The sequence below is a fragment of the Nannobrachium achirus genome (genome assembly GCF_963921795.1).
Source record: "Nannobrachium achirus genome assembly, chromosome: 7".
NCBI lineage: Eukaryota > Metazoa > Chordata > Actinopteri > Myctophiformes > Myctophidae > Nannobrachium > Nannobrachium achirus.
The window spans coordinates 16854230-16875848 of record NC_137816.1 but is presented as its reverse complement, the minus strand read 5'-3'; the positions used below and the strand labels follow the sequence as shown (position 1 = coordinate 16875848).

Here is a 21619-nt window from a genome sequence, read left to right as displayed (position 1 = left end):
TATTCCTCTCCCGCCCTCTGCTTGCTTGCTTGCTTGTACTATTTTGTCTTATCCGGTACTGCTCAGCTTCCCTACGCCCTCATTCTGTGTTGTCGTCTCCCCTTGCCTCATCTAAATTGATTTTTCATGCACCAACTTGTCTGTGTCAATAAGCAGAAAACACAGCTATCAGAGAAGACGTCTTACTTCCGCTTTATGATCGTAATGCTGCTGCGCCAACTGAGCAGAAAACAGATCTACCACAACAAACAAAATGTCTTGGAGAGGAGTTGGTTATTTGCTGAGGGACATGATGATCATGAACACTTTATCAAGTCCCAAAGCCTTTGAATCACTATTAAGATGCCTTTTCCCCCCCTGCTATCCCCCCACCCAGTAGCTTATGGAATTTCATAATACTCATGACAGTTATTGCTTTTTTGTTGGATATTTTCAAACAGACCTGTGAAATCAATGTTTAACCTTTATTTGCCAAGGGAAGGGATGCTGAGCATATATTTTCGTTGCAGCAAGCCCTTGCTTCACATTCATTCAATTACACTCATTCTCACCTGGGAGCTGCCCTGTACAACCACAGTATTCTACTACTGGCAACTGAGCAACCCCACTGGGGTTATGGGTGAAGCCCCGTGCTCAGGGGCTCTCCAAAGGTATTTATGGGAAGCAGGGCATATGTCATTCTCTTCCCGAAACCTGTGCTGTAGAGGTTGGTTTTCTGTTTTGTTTTCTTTCGTTTTTTTCTGACCTGTAGGTGTAAGCTTTCGCCTTACTTGCCTTAGCATAATGCTGCAAATAGAATTAAGTAACCAAAATCTCTCCATAAAGACTGACGATACTTTTTTTGTCTTACTTTTAAAAAGTACAGCGGGGTACAGCAGAGAGTGGTATGGAGAAACTGTGGAACCTCATGTCTTGGCCCCACTAAAACATCTTCATGAATACGAGAGGATTATTTTCCAAATAATGCATTGAAATTTGACTCTTTCCCAAACTGTGTGTGTGTGTGTGTGTGTGTGTGTGTGTGTGTGTGTGTGTGTGTGTGTGTGTGTGTGTGTGTGTGTGTGTGTGTGTGTGTGTGTGTGTGTGTGTGTGTGTGTGTGTGTGTGTGTGTGTGTGTGTGTGTGTGTAATGCCACACAATGCTGACCCCATGGCCTTTGCTCTAGTGCTACAGTACATACATACATACTGTATAGGCCAAATATAATCTCCAAATTCACTGGAAACTTGCTGAGTTTATGCATTCTCTGCGGCATTTGAACCCCGGGTGACCCCATGACCTATCCTCTACTGCCACCCTCAGGCCAAAATATCAACTTGCATAATTGTTCTCATAATAAGATATTTAAAAACTGCCAAGTGGATTGTCTGCTGTTCTCCTTCACTCTTTGGCAAATTTCCAGTTGAGGGCATTATTAAAACCAGCAGTGGTGTTTTGCTGGCACGTACCGAGAAAGCAGCCAGCTTGAATGCGCGGTCTCTGGCGGCCGCTGCTTTCCCCACTGCGGCAGGAGGCGGAGCGAGCAAAATGCAGAACGGCAAAGTTGAGAAAGGTTCAACTTTGCCGCTGTCACTGTAAGGCAACTGGCAGCCAGCTAGAAGCACGCTGTACTACTGTATGTAAATGTATACGTCATTTACAAACAAGCAGCCAGACAAGAGCATTGAGTGTCTATATTTCTCCTCCTTGACATAATGCTCTCTAGTCAGGAAGAGTTGCTTGAGCCAATCGGAGCGGCGGAGCTCTCTCTGGATTACAGAATTAACATGGCTGTCAGCCTGTCACTCTTTGTGCAAAATGAAAAGGTGTGAATTCAGTGAAGAAGCAGCATTGACTCCAGGAGCTACTGGAAGGGCTTTTATACTCGTAGTCTTGTTGTATACCATGGAATGTGATACAATGGCAATATGATTCATAATCCATGAGGATTGTTGTTGGTAAACCCCCAACATGTATTGCTGTATATGGTAAATTGACAAAACACCGTCTTTTTTCCCCTTTTTATAAGGGCTCAAGTATGTGACTGTAAAAAGATTTCTTCAACCTTGGTAATGTCTTTTGCTTCTTTTGCAAAGCACTGACATAACAAAATACTCGTTTTGGGTTGTGTTCGCTTATAAAGGATCTGAGGATATGGGTTTGGTGTGGGCTTAATTTTAGGATTGTCACGGACAGCATTGAGGTGACACGTCTGTATTCCGTCAGCTTCAATAAGTACATGAAAGGTTACCCTCGACAAGGTGTCAAAATATGATGCGGATGAGATTTCTTTTCATTAAGTTTTAAACTCTCAGGGCGACATGTCAAAATGACAAATAAATAAAACTGACATTCAGGGAAGTGTATTCCAGTTTCATGCATGCCACATTTGCAACATTTCGAGTTTGGTCCTTTCTACCCCTCAATAACAAAGTGAAAGAGATTTCATTTCATCAAGATTTAAACTCTCATGGCGGTATGTCAAAATGTCAAATTCATAAACAAAACTGACATTTAGAGAAGTATATTGTAGTTTCATGCATGCCACATATTTCAGTCCTTTCTTCATGTTTGTATATTATGTGTTTCTTTTCAGGTTAACTGGTACAACCCTGCCCTCCCCGGTGATATCCAGTAAGAATTGGCTGCGTCTACATTTCACCTCTGATAGCAACCATCGTAGGAAAGGATTCAGTGCTCAGTACCAAGGTATGGTCTCTCTCTCTCTCTCTCTCTCTCTCTCTCTCTCTCTCTCTCTCTCTCTCTCTCTCTCTCTCTCTCTCTCTCTCTCTCTCTCTCTCAGAAACATGTATGTGCTACAAAGAAACTAGGATAGCAGCTAAACATTAGACATAATTATGTTAAAAAAACAAGTGATACAAGGAATGAGGAGTGCTTGGGGTGAGGTAGACTCTGAAGAGACAGGTTTTCAGACAGCATTAGAACATGGAGGTCAGCAGTCCCGAGTTCATGACACATTTGAGACTGGTTTTGAAGACTGGTTGTTGACTGTGTCAAATGCTGAGCATGGGTCTAGAAGAATGAGGACTGAGAAGAATCATGGGCAGCATGAACCCTGACTGTTTGGGATCCAAATCCGGTTATTCTGTGAGAGAAGATGGGGAGGGGGTTTAAGGACGGAGGAGAAGATGCAGAAGAGCTCGGTTAGAGGCACATGACTGAATCCTGGTGCAATAGAAAGATGACTTAGTAGTGGACAGTGAGAGGGAGAAGGCAGAGATAGCGGCGGCGGGCCGTATACGCAGACTATGCAGACTGCGTAGGGCCCCGCCGACCAAAAAGGCCCCCCACCGCCCCCTCCTCAGCAGAAAAGAACTACTGCTGCATGGTTAATCGTTTTCAAACCGAAATCACAATGCGAAATCTCGCGATTAGCGAATCGCAAAGGCCACGGTTTCTCTGCGAAGTAGACTTCCCAAGCAATATGGAGACGTTTTAATTTTTAAAATCCCTTCATAATTGACTAAGCAATGATCAAATCAAACTGTGGTGACTTTCTTTGCTTCCGCACATCTCCACACCGCTGAAAGAGAAAGTGTATGTGATGTTTTGGCACAGTGGCCACTGTGCAGGAGCGTGGGAACAGCATGGGAACTAGGGGTGCTGCAGGTGTTCCAGCACCCCTATGGGGAAGATTCATTTTTTATTTAAATAAGAAAAGAACAAATCAAACATAGCAAAAATACGTTGCCTGTTGTTGTCGTTTTTTATTTATTCATTTATATATATATATATATATATATATATATATATATATATATTTCCATTATAAAATGGATTAAAAAAACGATAAAAAATATTAGGCCTATTATTTTTTCGCGGGCGCTCGCTACGCTCGCGCCTGCAGGAAGGCCCCATTGCAGAATCCATGGGCCCAGAAACGGCTCTGGGCAGAGAGGAGTGAATGAAAATGGAAGAGGTCTTTCTGATTGGTCAGTGTTCAGATAACCATGTTTAGAGACCTCAAGTGAAAAAAAAGTGAAAGTTGTGTAGTTTTAGGTGGGAGAGGAGAAGGTGACAAAGTGCTGGTCAGAGGCATGAAGGTCTCTGACCAGCACCAGTGCACTTAAGTGTACCATAAATAGCTGATCTAAAGCTCACAATGGGTCACAGCATAACTATTTCCGTGTGCGACACGTACGGCAAGTATAAATCAGAGAGGTTAGAGGGAGAGCAGGCTCTAGATCACTGTTTCCCAAACAGTGGGTCGGGACCCATTTGTGGGTCGCAGACAAAAAAAGTTGGGTCACGACTCAAGTAAAAATCTCCTTTTCTTTTCCTACATTTAAATAAATACATGTATTTCAAACGTATTTCAAATGTGTAAAAAAAAAAAGGTTTTATACATTTTAAAACAAACAAACAAACAAATCTAAGAATTACCATGAATAAAAAAATATAATAATGAAGAAGTAGTGAAAATAGCCGATCTACAAGCTCACAACGCGGCATGAGAATGCTCAACTTGGACACAATAACAGTGTAAATATCACTTTCCTTTAGAGATAGATCTCAGGCTTTTATTCACCTGTCATGCAAGACCTCTCCTGGCATCTAATTGGCTGGCTGCATGACTTAATTAGCATATTAACGAACGTATTCGTTTCCACGTGGCAGCGCAGATTTAATTGGCTGTTGCCAACGGAGTGCATGCTGGGAGATGTACCAGATCTGTCTCTCTCTCCTTCCCTTACTTTCCCCTTCTCTGCCTCACTCTCCCTTCTTCCCCCCTGTGGGACTACAATACTAGTTGGAGTTTTGGCCTGAAATCAGTACTTCCTTCAAAGACCATTATTCTGTGTAGAAGGTTTGTGTGTGTGCGAGTGTGTGCGTGTGTGCGTGCGTGTAGGGTAATGTAGGCCTATAGTCAAATACTGCTCCTGCCAAATGTATTTCTCTGTGGATTGTTGTTGGGTTGTGACAAAAAGGGGGGAAAGATGGAATGTATTCTAATGATGCCCCCTCACTCAGCTGCACGATCCCCCTTTTCTCCTTTCCTCTCTTTGCTACTTGATTGTCTCCTCCTCTCCTCTCCTCTCCTCTCCTCTCCTCTCCTCTCCTCTCCTCTCCTCTCCTCTCCTCTCCTCTCCTCTCCTCTCCTCTCCTCTCCCCTCCCCTCCTCTGCTCTCAAGCTGAACCCTCAAACCTGTTTTTGATTTGTTGCTTATTCTTCTCTTCACAGACCAGGCAGTATGGTGTATATTCTGCATTGCATTATACATGCTTTGAACTGTTACAGCTAAATTGACTTTGAGAAAGGATCATTTACATATTAATTCTCTCTCTCTCTACAGTAAAGAAAGCGATAGAGCTGAAGTCCAGAGGAGTGAAGATGATGCCCAGTAAAGACTCGAGCCACAAAAATGCTGTCTGTAAGTTAGCACCCATCGTGTGTGTGTCAGAACGAGTGTGTCAGAGAGTGTCAATACCAATGGTTCTCAGACTTTTACATGTCAAGGTCTCCCCTTATCTCTGGTGCATTCCAACCTGAAGAGATATAGTTTCTAGTCGATTGAATCGCTGCACTTAAGTCGCACTGGTCAGCGTTGGAAAAACATAAGTCACGTCAGAATCAAGGCCAAACACCTGGAAAAAAGTAAGTCCCAAAAATCAAACACCCAAAACATTTCTGTGTCTCTGGACAACATCAATGCTGATTGGCCGTTCAGTTGGATTTTTCCAACTGGGACGAAGATACTGAAGCGACCCTTCGGATCGTGTGTCGTCTCGTCTTTGCATTCACTTTGTACAGTATGTACAGTATGTAATCGCGCCACGCAAACTATCCAGGTTTGAACGCAGCATGACAGTACAACTGGTCCATTTGGTACTATTTGGTACTACCGTATTTGCATATTGTCAGAGTTACGGTCTTGTAAGGGTCCATTTAGACCCCCTAATGGAATCCAGAGAGTCCCTGGAATCCACTTTGAGAACCTGCGGTCTATAAGTTTGTGAGAGCGAAAGGGTGAGTGACGTCGCCTCCTTTTATGTGGGCCCTGGGAAGAATACCTTCAGTGCCAGTTAATGGGTGTCCGTCCACGCACAAACTTCCCATAGCTCATGTGGTGCTAAAGCTCTCCATTGAAATCAATGCTAATGAATATCCTATAGGGTGGTAGCATTATTTGTTGCCACACGCACACTCAGACCATGTCACGTGTGACATATAGGCGTTTAATTATCACGAGAGCCCTTCCTCATACCTCAAGCATTCCCTTGCATTTAGCTTCTTAATGAAAGCCTCATTAATAATTCTACTGGTTTACTCAGTGCTCACTCAGCCAATCATCTGTGGGTGCAATTAGCCCTGGGGGGGGGGGGGGGGGGGGGGGTGGTGTGTGTGTGTGTGTGTGTGTGTGTGTGTGTGTGTGTGTGTGTGTGTGTGTGTGTGTGTGTGTGTGTGTGTGTGTGTGTGTGTGTGTGTGTGTGTGTGTGTGTGTGTGTGTGTGTGTGTGTGTGTGTGTGTGTGTGTGTGTGTGTGTGTGCGTGCGTGCGTGCGTGTTCGAGTCTTGGTGCTTGGATTGTTGCAATTATAATGTAAATGTGTGCATGTGTATAGATAGATGAACAATGAGACATGAGGCATAGCAATGCATCACAGGTGAGTTTCAGTGCTTCATGGAGAATGCACAATACATGCGTGTAGGCTACAGCCTTTTGCAACAAACTTGAAACGTGTTTCTGAGCTGCAACGTTGCAACATCACAACTTTGTGAAACTAGTCAGCGGATGGCTTGTAATTTGAGTCGCTTTTATTCATATTCCTGTAATTACCACATATTCCATCTGGATTTTTATTCCTTACCCCGTTCATTTGAACTGAAATAAGGACATATTCGATCCAGTCTCGGAGTTGTCTGACAAATGTTGTATTCACAGCATTCTTGAAAAGGTGCCTATAGCTACAATCAATTAAATCTTAAAAACCATAGAATACATTATGCACCCCTATTATCCTCTGAGTCTTACCTATTTATATGATTAAACAACACGTTCTGTATGTTGCCTGAATTGCATAAAGGGATAACAAGCTTATTGAACCATTGAACAGCGCTGGCTAGCGCTGGCTATAATGCCTAATTTATACACAACGGTGTAAAAAATATTTATATCAATTATGTTGAGCCTAGGATCAAGCCACCCATGCTCCCGATGAATTATGACCATAAAACATTTGATTCTGTGAGGAAAATAAATTGATATGATATGATATGATATGATATAGTACTTTATTGTCAGTTCACACTGAAATTTGTCTTGCGACACAGCAGCCATGTATGCGAAACATATATACAAATATTTGACACAAGGGAACAAAAACAAGACAGGTTTACATACATAAGGATAATATAGACAAGAGCAATGTCCACCGCTAAGCCTACCTCTGGCCAAACTCCTGATTAAGCCTTAAAGTCGACTAATGGACAAAGGACCTTTTTAGTCTGACCTTATTGTATTCTGGAACACCGTATCTCCTTCCTAAAGGCAGCAACCTATATTCTCTATGCAACACATGGCTACTATTAGAGGTACCGTAATATTTCTTGCCAACCTTAGAATGCTGTTGTCATACGTAGTCGTACTGTATAGCCTCTGAAGTGGTTGTCCAACTATCTTTGAACAAATAATCAGTTGTTGCAGCAGTTGTGTCTTTAGGGCTGCAGACAAGCATCCATACCAGGTGGTACTACAGTACTGAAGAACACTCATAATGACAGAAGTTGAATTGAAAATTGATATAGACATATTTAATAAATACCATATGTTTTGATGTTTTACTTTTTTGGAGCTGTGTGGAACACAAGCTCCCCTATACGTGGCCGTGTGTGTAGGTATGTGGGTGGGTATGTGGGTGGGTGGGTCTGTATGTAGCCTGTATGTAGTAACCCTGGGTGACCAGAGAGGTGCTGTTGAGTCTAGCCTGCCCTGAGCATCAACTGCAATACACACACACACACACACACACACACACACACACACACACACACACACACACACACACACAGCTCCACTTCGAACAGAGGTTCGATTTTTTTTCTTCTTCACAGAATCAAATGTTTTATGGTCATGATTCACCAGAAGCCATACACCAGTGATATTCAATTGGCGGCCTGTGGGCCAAATCCGGCCCCTGGGGAGCTTTCTTGTGGCCCCATTCCAGATTCCAAATATTTATTCTTTTATTTCTTTTATGGAGCGACGGTAGCTGTCCAGCTGCCATGTAACAAAGGTGCAACTGCTTCATGATTTCTTACACTTTTAACATGGGGGAAAAAAAGACTATCACTATTGTAAAAGTTAAAATCAAAAGTAAAAGTAAAATAAGTATCAATAGTACAGTATAAAGACCTTTTTCATTGTACAAATAAACAAAACACAGAAATGTTGTCTACTTTTACTACTTCTGTACATCTCAGTACTTTCAAAATACTTTACATTTTTTCTTCTTCATTTAGGTAGGTAGCAGCAGATAAGTTTTGAGTGCAGTCCGTTCATCACATGCCAACTCCATTTATAGCAGCTATGTCTGAATTTTGAGAGGATGTTGTCCATTACATCAAAGAAATAATTCTCCTCCTGCAGTGCACTGTTCCATCTTCCATCCTTCTTTCATCCTTTCACCAGATCTGGTCTGATCTGAAAGATGGTAGGGCTCTCCACTAATGGTTCATGAAACACATCATAAAAGCCTGTGCATTCATACGAACATGTAAACACTTCAACTTGCAAGTCTGTCTCCAATATTTTTCTCACAAAGATGCGTCCAAGCCAGGGATCTGTGCATAGAACATACTGAAATATCTACTTCCTATTTTCTTAATATCAAAATCAAAGCCTGTGCACTATAAAGGACTGCCACTATCATTATCCTATATGCATGCATCAAAATGCATAAATGCAGTATAAAGCAGCCCCTAATAGGTAATATAATGGACACAACATGGACATGTTGTGTCCTATCAGACCTATAGCACACAACAAACGGTGAACATTTGTTCATTTTTGTTGTAACAGTCTCGTGGCCCCTGACTTGAAGTCATTTTACAACTATGGCCCCCTGCCTAATCTAGTCAAATACCCCTGCCATACACGCTTGATTCTAGGCTTAAAGGAGTAGTTCACCCCCAAAATGACTTTTTTTCTATCGATTAGTCACGCCATGGAGACTAGAGTTCAATAATATTTTTGGGTTTTTGTCACATTACTAAGACAAAATTTTGATTAGAGTAAATTTACCCCCCATTGATTCCGGATGGGGACCCGTTTCGAAACGGGTCCCCATCCGGAACGAATGGGGGTAAATTTATTGTTATCACATTTTTGTCTTAGGAATGCGACAAAAAAATAAAAATATTATTGAACTCTAGTCTCCATGGCGTGACTAATCAATAGAAAAAAAGTCATTTTGGGGGTGAACTACTCCTTTAAGGTCTTTACACACCAGGGCCGAATTTGCGAAAAGTGAATTTGCAAATAATTAGCTTTTTTTAAAACACCTTATAAAGTCAATGCAAGCTACCGCACCGACTGCGAATTTCGGAAAAGTGAAAAAGCAGCTGTTATTTATTCGCTCTTGTTTCGAATTTAGCAAACGATCGCAGGCAAACTCCTCTCTCTCTCTCTGTATCAAAGCAAGCTCACTCTATCCTATTTAAAGAGAGAGAGAGGACATCGTCGAGGGACCATCGCTTTGCATTGAGCCCAAGGGGAACATTGTTTCTCTCCGTGTCGTCTTGTCTGTGTGGCTGCTTGCTAGTATTGCCGTCAGTGGTGGAAAAAGTACCTACTCGAATTTCTTACTGGTAAAAGTATGGTTTATGGGAATAGGATACTTCCTGTTGGGATGGGCGGATACTTCACATTTTCCTTTCCAAGACCTTTAAAATAATATTGATAAAAATACAAAATGGACGCCACTGCTATATGCCACAGATATAAAAAGCTAGATACCTCCTCCAGTGGGGGGGCGTTGGTCAAAGAGAGCTGGCAAGCCTCCCAATAACTCTATGCAAGCCTCCAGAATTCTGAGGCGGGGCTCTTGGGAATTCTGAAGGACGCTTCCTTGTGCGTCACAGAATGAGAAGCTCGGTAGGCCAATGAGATGCAGGACTGTCAGGACTCCCTCTTTCCCATTGGAGGGGGCAGAGTGCCTTCCGCAGTTCCACAGTTACGCATTTCCGCCAGCGGTGTTTGACCAGTCGCGCCAATGAACTGCAGCGGCGGAGGAGGTATCTAGCTTTTTATATCTGTGGTACTAGCTAGATGATAGTGTGCGTGCGTGTGTTCGTGCGTGCGTGCGTGCTTGCGTGCGTGCGTGTTTTTATAATCCTGTTTTCTGTTAGGTCATCATACAACTTTGTCTGACAGGACTTTACCCTCGGATGCAAAGAGCTAAAACCATGCCTAGAGATTGGCCTCTTTAAGTGTCAATCAACCACAGTTCATATCAGAGCAGAGCAGAGCAGACATATCAGGCATGCTGCACGATCTCGCCTGGGATGAGAGTTATTCACCGCTGGTGGGCGTGGGCAAGCTCAAGTTCCAACCTTACTGGTAACACTGCCAGTACATATCCCACTTGTAATGTTAATAATAATTCGCATTGCTTATCTGTAACCATTATGTTGAGTCAGAGAGTGGGGATAACGACTTTAACTGCCCTGGACTCAACTCCGTTTAGTTTGGGTTAGCTTTTTTCTCCCCCTTTTTTCCCCCAGTCTTCGATTTAAATTCTTTTTTGTGTTTCTCACCCTGGGAGCAAGGCTCATTAAAACCCTAGTATTTTGTGTCATGGTGAGACTGAAATAGAGTAAGTGGAATGTCCCACCATGGGACCAACGTTATATATTTGTACCAAACACACGCACGCACGCACGCACGCACGCACGCACGCACACACACACACACACACACACACACACACCAAGAAGAAGTAAGCTTACTCTCTCACCCTTGGACCCACTTTCATTAAACTATCCTAAAGTAGATTCCAGAGCCCGTTTTCATTCCCAAACCTGTCTTTGAACAGCGATTCTCTCTACTTTCACGTGTCCCAGTAGGGATATTACAGCTGTATGGCAGAGGATGTGTAATCTGCAATCTGTAATCATTATAGAACCATGTGACTGATGGTAATGAGTTTTACCTGTCTAGAGATTGGAGTGCTTATGAATCTTAATCACAGAGTCTCTCTGTACAAGTCTCTAGCCTACGTTATATTTGATAGAGAGACAGACTGATTAAGGGTCTTAACTGCCAAGAGAATGATCCACTTGTGAATCACAATCACACCGTTGATTGTAATCCTACCTGATGCATGGATATGGATATGTTATTTGGTTTCATAATAGGCATGGCTGCAGTAAGGTTAGTTAGGGTCAGCTAACCATGACCTGACGGACGGACAGGCAGACAGACAGATAGACATACAGACACTGACAGAGAGATATGAGGTGGGCAGACAGACAAAAAGCCAAAAAGTTTCAACTAAAATGAAGTGACATATTGTGGACGGTTGAGTGACACATTTATATGACAAAGTATAATTTAGGCTTTAAAGAGAGACAGGCGAGAAAGGAGGGGGGGGGTTGGCAGGCAGGCAGATGGACAGACAAACAAGACAGATGAACAGAGAGTGATGGGTGGAGGGATACAAAATGGCACGCACGGAAGCAAGCAGCACCACACTGGGAGTTCCTCTCTGCCAGTAGTTACGGCATCACACTGCTGTGAATGTGGAATAATTATAAAGATGGCAAAAGATCAAGACGGATAGTTTTACTCGTAACGACGATGGCGTGGTAATGAATCATCACGGCGAGTGTCTGATGCATAATCCACGCTCTCTCCGGGGCTTTGTAACAAGATGACGCCGGGGCGCCGCCGTCTACAAATCACGCTCCAAGATGTGATCAATTGTAAAATTAACTGGTTGTAAATTTCACAACCCGGGACTGGAAATGAACAAGATTGTTACAGCACCTCTGCCTCGCCTTGGAGAGAGCTTAGGTAATGACTATGACTCTGAACCTCTGCTGTCTGAACCTTACCTTTCACTTCAGTAGCCTACAACAAAATTGTGGCTATGACTTATAGCATCAGATCATTTAAAAGAAAATCGTATTAAAGGGATATTCCACTTTCAACAGGGAGCAGTGGAAGGGCCTCTCTCCACATACACACCCATTGTAACTTCAAACTCCATTTTAACCATGATAGATTCATTAAAAACACCCATTATTTTTTTCTGGTGACTCATACTACCCTGCTAATACGTGAGCAGGCTGTGTTTTTTCGATAACTTTTTTCATTTATTTTTAATAATTATTTGGGAAAATGGAAAAAATGTAATATAAAAAAATAATTATTAAAAATAAATGAAAAAAGTTATCGAAAGAACACGGCCTGCTCACGTATTAGGAGGGTAGTATGAGTCACCAGAAAGAATAATGGGTGTTTTTAATGAATCTATCATGGTTAAAATGAAGTTTGAAGTTACAATGGGTGTGTGTGGGGAGAGGCCCTGAGCCTGGAGGGCCTGGTAACATTTACATCAAATATTTAAATATTCAATCAAGCTAATTAAAAACTGTTCAGGGTATTCATAAAAGCCTGATTAGATGATAAAATTACCAAAAGCTTTTTTGAAAGTGAAATATCCCTTTAAGACCTTAAAGGGCCAGTTCACCTCTGGGACAACCAGAGGTGAACACAAAAAATAACTCAGGATTGTGTTGATCGTGTCCCAAACAACAATAAAATAAGATCTGGTTGTCCCAGAGGTGAACTGGCCCTTTAAGACACACAAGACTAAAGTCATAGAAACGCAGAGGCCGACATCACCACACACAGCTGATGTCACGGACAGAACGGCCCATACAAAGGAGATATGCATGTGTGTCCTGTTTGATACCATGCTTGTGAGCACTGCTCACTTCGCACACAAGTGCAATTTCATGATTACTTTAAAATAATTTGGCTTAAGGGAGGACCGTCCGGTGGGCCTGCGGATCATTTAGTCACTAAAGATCTCCATATATGGGCATAAAATGGACGTAAAAAGACAGATACATATATCTCCATATATGGGCATAAATGGACACAGGCAAACAGATGGTCAAAACAGGTCCTATGACAACAGGTATAATGGGGTTTGCATTAAAGGGGGAACCAGCACTGGGTCTGCAACACAGTCGGAGGCACAGACAGATACAGAGATCTCCATAATGGGCATAAAGGGACACAGACAAACAGATACAGAGATCTCCATATATGGGCATGAAATGGATGCAGACAGACAGATACAGATATCTCCATATATGAGCATAAATGGACACAGGCAAACAGATGGTCAATTCAGATCCTACAGAGATCTCCAAATATGGGCATAAAATGGACGCAGACAGACAGATAACTCCATATATGGGCATAAATGGACACAGGCAAACAGATGGTCAAAACGGGTCCTACAGAGATCTCCATATATGGATATAAAATGGACGTAGACAGACAGATATCCCCATATATGGGCATAAATGGACACACACAAACAGATGGTGAAAACAGATCCTATGACAACAGGTATAATGGGGTTTGCATTAAAGGGCGGGGCATGCATAAAATGGACGTAAAAAGACAGATACATATATCTCCATATATGGGCATAAATGGACACAGGCAAACAGATGGTCAAAACGGGTCCTATGACAACAGGTATAATGGGGTTTGCATTAAAGGGGGAACCAGCACTGTGTCTGCAACACAGTCGGAGGCACAGACAGATACAGAGATCTCCATAATGGGCATAAAGGGACACAGACAAACAGATACAGAGATCTCCATATATGGGCATGAAATGGATGCAGACAGACAGATACAGATATCTCCATATATGAGCATAAATGGACACAGGCAAACAGATGGTCAATTCAGATCCTACAGAGATCTCCATATATGGGCATAAATGGACACAGGCAAACAGATGGTCAAAACGGGTCCTACAGAGATCTCCATATATGGATATAAAATGGACGTAGACAGACAGATATCCCCATATATGGGCATAAATGGACACACACAAACAGATGGTCAAAACAGATCCTATGACAACAGGTATAATGGGGTTTGCATTAAAGGGCGGGGCATTCATCCCCTATTTACATTGTTCCCGAGTTGGCGGGCGGCCGAGCTTCTAGTAACCTCAATATGTCATCATGGCATTAAGCGCAAAAACAAATCAGTCAGCTCCGTCCATATATGGGCACAAAAGCGGGCATGCCCATATATGGGCATATACTGATGATATCAGTGATATGGGCATATGTTTAAATATGGAGACATTGTACAAGCCAAGGTGTCTTGCTGTCAGCAATGACAGCACTGGGGCAGCAGTGGCTCCGGAGGTAGAGCAGCTTCCTGGTCCCATCCCCGGGTCCCCCTTGGTACTGCGTCAAAGTGTCCTTGAGCAAGATACTGAACAACAAATTGCTTTTGATGAGCATGTTGTTGTTGCCTTGCATTGAGTGTGCGTGTACGTGGGTGAACTAGGGATGGGACGATACGCGATATTATCGTTTATCGTGATAAAAAACACTCACGATAATCGTATCGTGGAGATTTGATTTATTGTGATATCGTCCTCCGTCATGCACTGGGATCAATTCACCTTTTATTTGCCAAGCTGCATAACCGGTACCACTTAGACCCTCAATAATTGGTAAAAGGTACTTATAATATACGTACTTGATACAGTCTTTTTTTCACTCTCGCAAATGTCTTTGCCAAAAAAATAGCCGATCTACAAGCTTGTGACGCGTTGTGAGCTTGTAGATCTTCTATTTTTTGGCAAATTAATGTTCCGCCCCAGGATAATGGATTTTGATTACCGTGATAATATCGTAAATCGCGATTTCTTTTGTCACAATAATCGTGATATGAAATGTTCATATCGTCCCATCCCTAGGGTGAAGCCAGGTAATTGTAATTGCACGCAGAGCGTTTGCTAAAAGGTGCTATAGAAATGCAGACCATTTACCCGTTTTTAGTCTTGGCTTTATTGACCCAGGAACACAAGAGGGTGGCGGAGATAGAAAAATGATGAGAGGATGTGAGACGGAAGCCAAGAGAGCAGAGGAGTGCATATCAACAAAATGCACTTCACATGCACTCTGCTCGTCCACACAGCGCCTGAAGGGCTCCATGGCTCAATGGCTCTTACCCGAGGTGCACGTGTACATAGACACACACACACACTAGGGATGGGACGATACGCAATATTATCGTTTATCGTGATAAAAAACACTCATGATAATCGTATCGTGGAGATTTAATTTATCGTGATCGTCCTCTGTCATGCACTGGGATCAATTCACCTTTTATTTGTCGTGCTGCATATCCGGTACCACCTAAACCCTCTATAATTGGTAAAAGGTACTTATAATATACGTACTTGATACTTGTCTTTTTTCACTCTCTATCAAATGTCTTTGCCAAAAAATAGCCGATCTACAAGCTCACAACGTTGTGACGCGTTGTGAGCTTGTAGATCTGCTATTTTTTGGCAAATGTTCCGCCCCAGGATAATGGATTTTCATTATTGTGAATATCGTTTGAATAATCATAAATCGCAATTTCGTTTGTCACAAAAATCATGATATGAAATTTTCATATCGTCCCATCCCTCGACACACACACGCACGCACGCACGCACGCACGCACGCACGCACGCACGCACGCACGCACGCACGCACGCACGCACGCATCATCTGTCTCTCATTTCTCTCGCTTTCTCTGACCTTACTTTCTTTTTAATGGTTCACTGGTCAATAGTAATGACTATACTGCTTTAAAGGTACTCTGCTTCCCATTCCCAAAGTGAATGAGTTTTATATTTATCTGCCTGTACCTTGCCCTCAAAGTCGGCATTTCTTTTTTACATTATTGCACTTTTTTTCCCCTATAAGCCAGTGGTTTGCAAAGTTTTTCTCCAACCCAGCGGTTTGCAAACTGTTCTTTTTTGGTGACCCATATTTTCCGAAGCGCGTCTCTCACCGCCCAAAACTGATTTGGGGGATGTTACTTTGCTCTTAAGGCTACCAACGTTACCCCTTGACAATATTTGTTTCCTTTTTTTCCCTGAACATTTATTTTGCAGGCCTTTTGTGGCTGTTAACATAACTGAATTTCGTGGAATTCTCTAACATCCTACAAAATGCTGTAGGTATGTTTTTAATTACCTACAGTTTTCTTCATCTGACCTATATTAATGTTTAACATCTTAAGCCTAATTTGTACTTCCTTGTAGTATAAATTAATTAAAAGTATCATTTTGGTTTGGCCAAAACTATTTTATTCAGCCAAATGTAGTTAACACCGTATTTACCCACCGTTCATATCTTTAACACATTAAAAGCAGGAAAGCATCTGTGTCATTTTGGATTTTAGCTACCTGTACTGTATATACAGGGTGTGTGTGTGTGTGTGTGTGTGTGTGTGTGTGTGTGTGTGTGTGTGTGTGTGTGTGTGTGTGTGTGTGTGTGTGTGTGTGTGTGTGTGTGTGTGTGTGTGTGTGTGTGTGTGTGTGTGTGTGTGTGTGTGTGTGTGTGTGTGTGTGTGTGTTACGATTCTTCAAAAATAGCAGATCTACAAGTACATAGCTGATCTTGTAGATTTCCAAAATGTTTGCGTCTTTCTTAGGTAATATTTGACAATTTGGCAATTTTTTTTTATAGTATACTTTGTTGGTTATTTTTGATATGCTACCTGCTTTCAATCTCTCTCCATCATTATATAATACATAAAGATGTTTGTCTTATTGAAACAAATTTGTGTTTACTGTTAGGATTGTGTATGTGCAGAAAAGCTTTTGCACACACTACTACAGCAAGATGAAACGGGAATGGAAATTGTGTTTTAACATTGTGAAAACCATTGTGTTTCTATTAACAGATGAAAGGTCCATGTTTGGCACTTTAAAGATGTGGAAGTGATGCTAAAAGGATGATAAACATTTTTTGTTTGGAATGGTGGATTCTTTCAAGTGACTAGAAAGGATATTTGACAATTGCCCAACATTGTCCTCATTATAAATCTTAAAATCTCCTGTTATTTGTGGGAGTTGGATTTGCCGCAAGCAATACGAATATTTGTACTTGATGCTAACACCTTTCTAACACCTTTTTTATTTCAACAATGACACTGAGACATAGAGACACAGTGACAAAGGGAGTGTGAAAAAGGACATGAGGGACAAGAGTTGTGTGTGTGAGCTGAGTGTGTGTAAAACCTATGGTTTTGGACAGAACATCAAAAGACAGAGGAAAGCAACAAGACAGTGCATTCTGTTTGCATCATATCAACACAGACACATAGGCACGAACACACACAAACAGACACACACACACACACACACACACACACACACACACACACACACACACACACACACACACACACACACACACACACAGTTACATACTGTACACAGCAAATCAGCAGGTGCTCTTTCATGCTAAGATGCACAAACTTCTGCATCCTATGGTGTTGTGTGTGTGTGTGTGTGTGTGTGTGTGTGTGTGTGTGTGCGTACGTGCGTGTGCGAGTGCGTGTGCGTGTGTGTGTAAAGAGAAAGGCAGAGGAATGGATTATATGACAGGATGTGTCAGTGAACAAGGTGAGAATACAAAACCAAAGAGAGAGAGTGAGAGAGAGAGGGGGGGGGGGGGGAGACAAAAAGAATATGAGATATGTAAAGTGACTAACCCCTACATATTGTATGTATATACTGTACTGTATGTATACATGCATGCAATATGCATGTGTGTATCTACAGTACAGTATGTACTGTATCTATCTGTTATCTGACGTGTGATTTTATTTTAAATGTCCTTCTTTTACCTTCGCACGCACACACACACACACACACACACACACACACACACACACACACACACACACACACACACACACACACACACTTCCTGTTGTAGTTATATGTTCTTGAGCGGTGCAAACCGCACCTACATCTGGCTTTGTGTGCATGTCCGTATGAGCACGAGACTAACGTCATAGAAAGTATGCAGAGACGGACATCACCACAGCTGGTGTCACGGACAGAACGGTCCATACAAGGAGATATGCACGTGTGTCATGTTTGATACCAGAATGCACATTGCACAGGTGCGATTCTTTTCTGGACAGCAAGATTAGGAACCTAAAGAGCATCATGGGCCGTGTAGTGGGAGAATATCATGGCTGTCGGTCATAAACCTCCTACCTCCATATTTGAATGTCTTTTTTCGTAAATGAACGCCCTCCCTTCGTCATAGTACAGTGTTTCCCAAACGTAGCAAAACTAGCCGAGCGTAACAACGCATGACGGTGCCACATGCTGAAACAGTGCCCAAATTTGGAAATGACTGACATCACTGATACTGTACGTCTCAAATCCTTCTATCTTACTAGCCGATACTTTCACCTCAGAACACACCACAACAACGGGCAAGGACTAGTTTTATCTATTTGAAAACTTGAAATGGGCATAAAGAGTACTTTCTACTTGTGGCACTTTAAGTACATTTTGAGACCAATACCTTCGTAATTTTACTCAAGTACATTTTTAATTCCTCACTTGTACTTGTAACAGAGTATTTCTACATTGCAGTATTGATACTTTAACTAAAGTAAAACATCTGCGTATACTTTTCCCACCACTGCTGAGAAGTAACGGTTTTGGACATACAAGGTTTCCATCCGCCAGCATGGTTTTCAGAGCAGAATGGATGGCCGCCACACAGTGTCCGTGCTGACCTCATAGCTGTCTTGTATTTATGACCTGCCGCAATTTCTTGCCTGGACCTGCATTCTTTCATCGTATCCGTCATTTTCACTCCATTTATTTCCTCGCTGTCAGGATCCTCGGTGCACCGCTTCTTTTATTTTTTTCCCCTCTCTTTTCCATCAACCGCTTCATGTGAAGACCCGCATTCTTTCATTGTATGCGTCTTCTCGCTCCATCTGTTTCTCTATCAGCAAGCATCTTCTGTTCTCTGCATTTTATTTTTTTATGTCTACCACGTTCAAAGAAATATTCCACCATTTTAACTACGTGTTCCTATTCTGGGCATGTCGTGATAGAGGAACAGTCGGCTATATGTCTGGTGATGAGATTTGCGTGGAAAAGGGAGGGGGCCGAGTACAGACCCCTGGGGAACCCCGGCCAACGAAGTACAGTAATAGGCCTACAGGGTTTTTAAGCGGTTAACTTATTTTAACCCATAACCCTATCTGTCACCAATTTGGTGACAGAAAGGACATTCTTCTTTTTCTTTTATTGGTTATATTATATTATTTATGATTAATGGCAGCTGCCATGTTTCCTCAGAGACAGCTTTACATAAAAGAAAGATAAATTATTCAGCCAAAACTAGTTTCCACTATAGTTTCTCTTGTTTCATATGGTCTCTTCGGGATGCTACTTTAATTCCAGTATATGACTGTGTATCATACTGGAATCTATATTCAATTTACAAAAATGCTTAATCTGATAAATTAATCAATGGAAAAAGGTGCCTTGTCATACTGTACTGTATCTGCTAGTTGAAATGTGATGTGCATGCTCTTCTGAGTAGTCTCTCTCTGCACATAAAACACAGTTTACACCTAGTTCTCACAGAGCCACAGCCATCCATTAACTAATGTCCCCTACTGCAGTATTTGAGTGTAATAATGGTGCATTTGCTCACTTTCAAAAATGTTATTGGAGGTCCTTGTCACAGGTCAACACATGATCCTCATCCATCTATTCACAACTTCACAGCCGTCACTTGTTAGGAAGAATATTCATTTATTTTCCAAAAGCGATAACAATTTACTTTGAATGCTGTAGAACAGGGGTCTTCTTCAGGGGGTCATCAGAGATACTGCACGGGGGGCCGTCAAATCTTGTGATGTTTTATTTTTACAATAACCGCTTGAACCCTCACGTCCCTATTCTGGGGGGAACATTAGCCGAAAATAGAAGACCTACAAGCTCAAAACACGTCTGCGACGCGCTGTGAGCTTGTCGATCGGCTATTTTCTGCAAAGAGTTTTCGTGTACAGGGAAAACAGAGCAGACCAAGTACAGAGACAAGGTTTACTCATTTAGTATTAAGTATTGTGCGTTTAAGTGGTGATATGTCTGAAAACACACATTTAACATGAATCCAATATAGTGGGGGTTCCTGCATCGATATCTCTCTCTCAGCCAAGGGGTCCTTGGCCTGAAAAATGTTGAAGACCCCTGCTGTAGAATGGTCAATGTCTTCAGTTCTTTGTGTTAAAAGATATCTGTCTATATATTATCACACAATCACTGACTTCTGTCTTCTCTTGAATTCCCAGTGAGTCAGAGTGGACTTGCGGGTGATGTTTGCCCTGATCCTGGAGTTCCAGAAAATGGCAAGAGGATGGGTTCCAACTTCCAGTGAGTTTCATTACATTTTACCTGCGGTTTTACATTTCTTGGGGAGGTCTTGGAGAGAAGTGTCTTTAGTAGTAGAGTGGATGTTTTGTGATTATGGGACCAGAATTGTTTCCAGACCATTTGGATAGTGTTGCAGTTTGCCAAAAATACAACAGCAGTTTTTCACCTCTTACTATGTGTTTAGTTTAATTTATAGTTACCTTATTGGCATTAACATTACCGCCATGCTCCTGATATTGTCAAATAAGTAGAATAGACAACATCTACAAACAAATCCAGAGGTTTACATTTCATTCAACCAGAGCTGAATGAAATTCATATCGCTTGTGAGCAAGCCAAAGGTTTTTGTGATTCGGCTTTATTTGAATAGCAAACATAGTGGGTCAATTTAATTCTGAGACCTGATGACTATACTGATAGTCCGCTAATGTTAGCTAACATTTTACATAATATTATATTAATATGCAAATGAAAGACAAACAAATAATGTTATGGTTGACTACAATCTTGTGACCATATCTTACCCATGAGGTTTTGTCACCTGAATGCGTATGAACCCAGTGATGGGTAAACTTAATCATACAATATCACTGCAATTTATAAACAATAAATGGCTTAGTAGAGAGGTAGATAGTTTCATTTCATTTTTTAAATGTGTTTTTGTGAGGGAGTGACATACAGCAAAGGACCGCCAGGCTCGGGAATGGAACCAGCGACTCGCTGTCAGGTATCTGAGTCTTAACCATGCGCGCCCCGGGCCTGAGCAGAATTAAAAGGATACTTTGCCCTTATGAGTCACTCTTGTAGCTTTAAACTGTGGCGACAATATCTGGATGACCCGCTGTGATTCACCAAGCTCTGCGTTCCAGTTTCACCCGGTTCTCAGTATACTCTCAGCAGGTCAAAGAGAATCATCCAAATACAGCTTGGGAGAAAACAAACTTAGACAAAAACAGATTTATCTTTTTAAGTCTAACTCCCGCTGTTTCCCGTCACTATTAGCAACTGTCACTGCGCACATGCAGTAGGCCTATTAAAGGAGATGCCTGTGTTTGAGCAAGGTCATTACCTCTGTGTGTGTGTTAGAGAGTCACTTCTAATCATCATTACACACCAGGAATCAGGAGCCGGGAACAGATGGATGATGCGATG

The 21619-nt window shown here is 42.0% G+C and overlaps 1 protein-coding gene across 1 annotated transcript in view; it reads left to right on the top strand.

The window, feature by feature from the left end:
- LOC308288605 (CUB and sushi domain-containing protein 1) overlaps window positions 1-21619 on the top strand; it is an 803860-nt gene that overhangs the window by 402450 nt on the left and 379791 nt on the right. Inside the window, 3 exon segments of the mRNA XM_080730076.1 lie at window positions 2576-2688; window positions 5295-5372; window positions 20386-20467. Coding sequence (XP_080586202.1) covers window positions 2576-2688; window positions 5295-5372; window positions 20386-20467 — 273 coding nt within the window.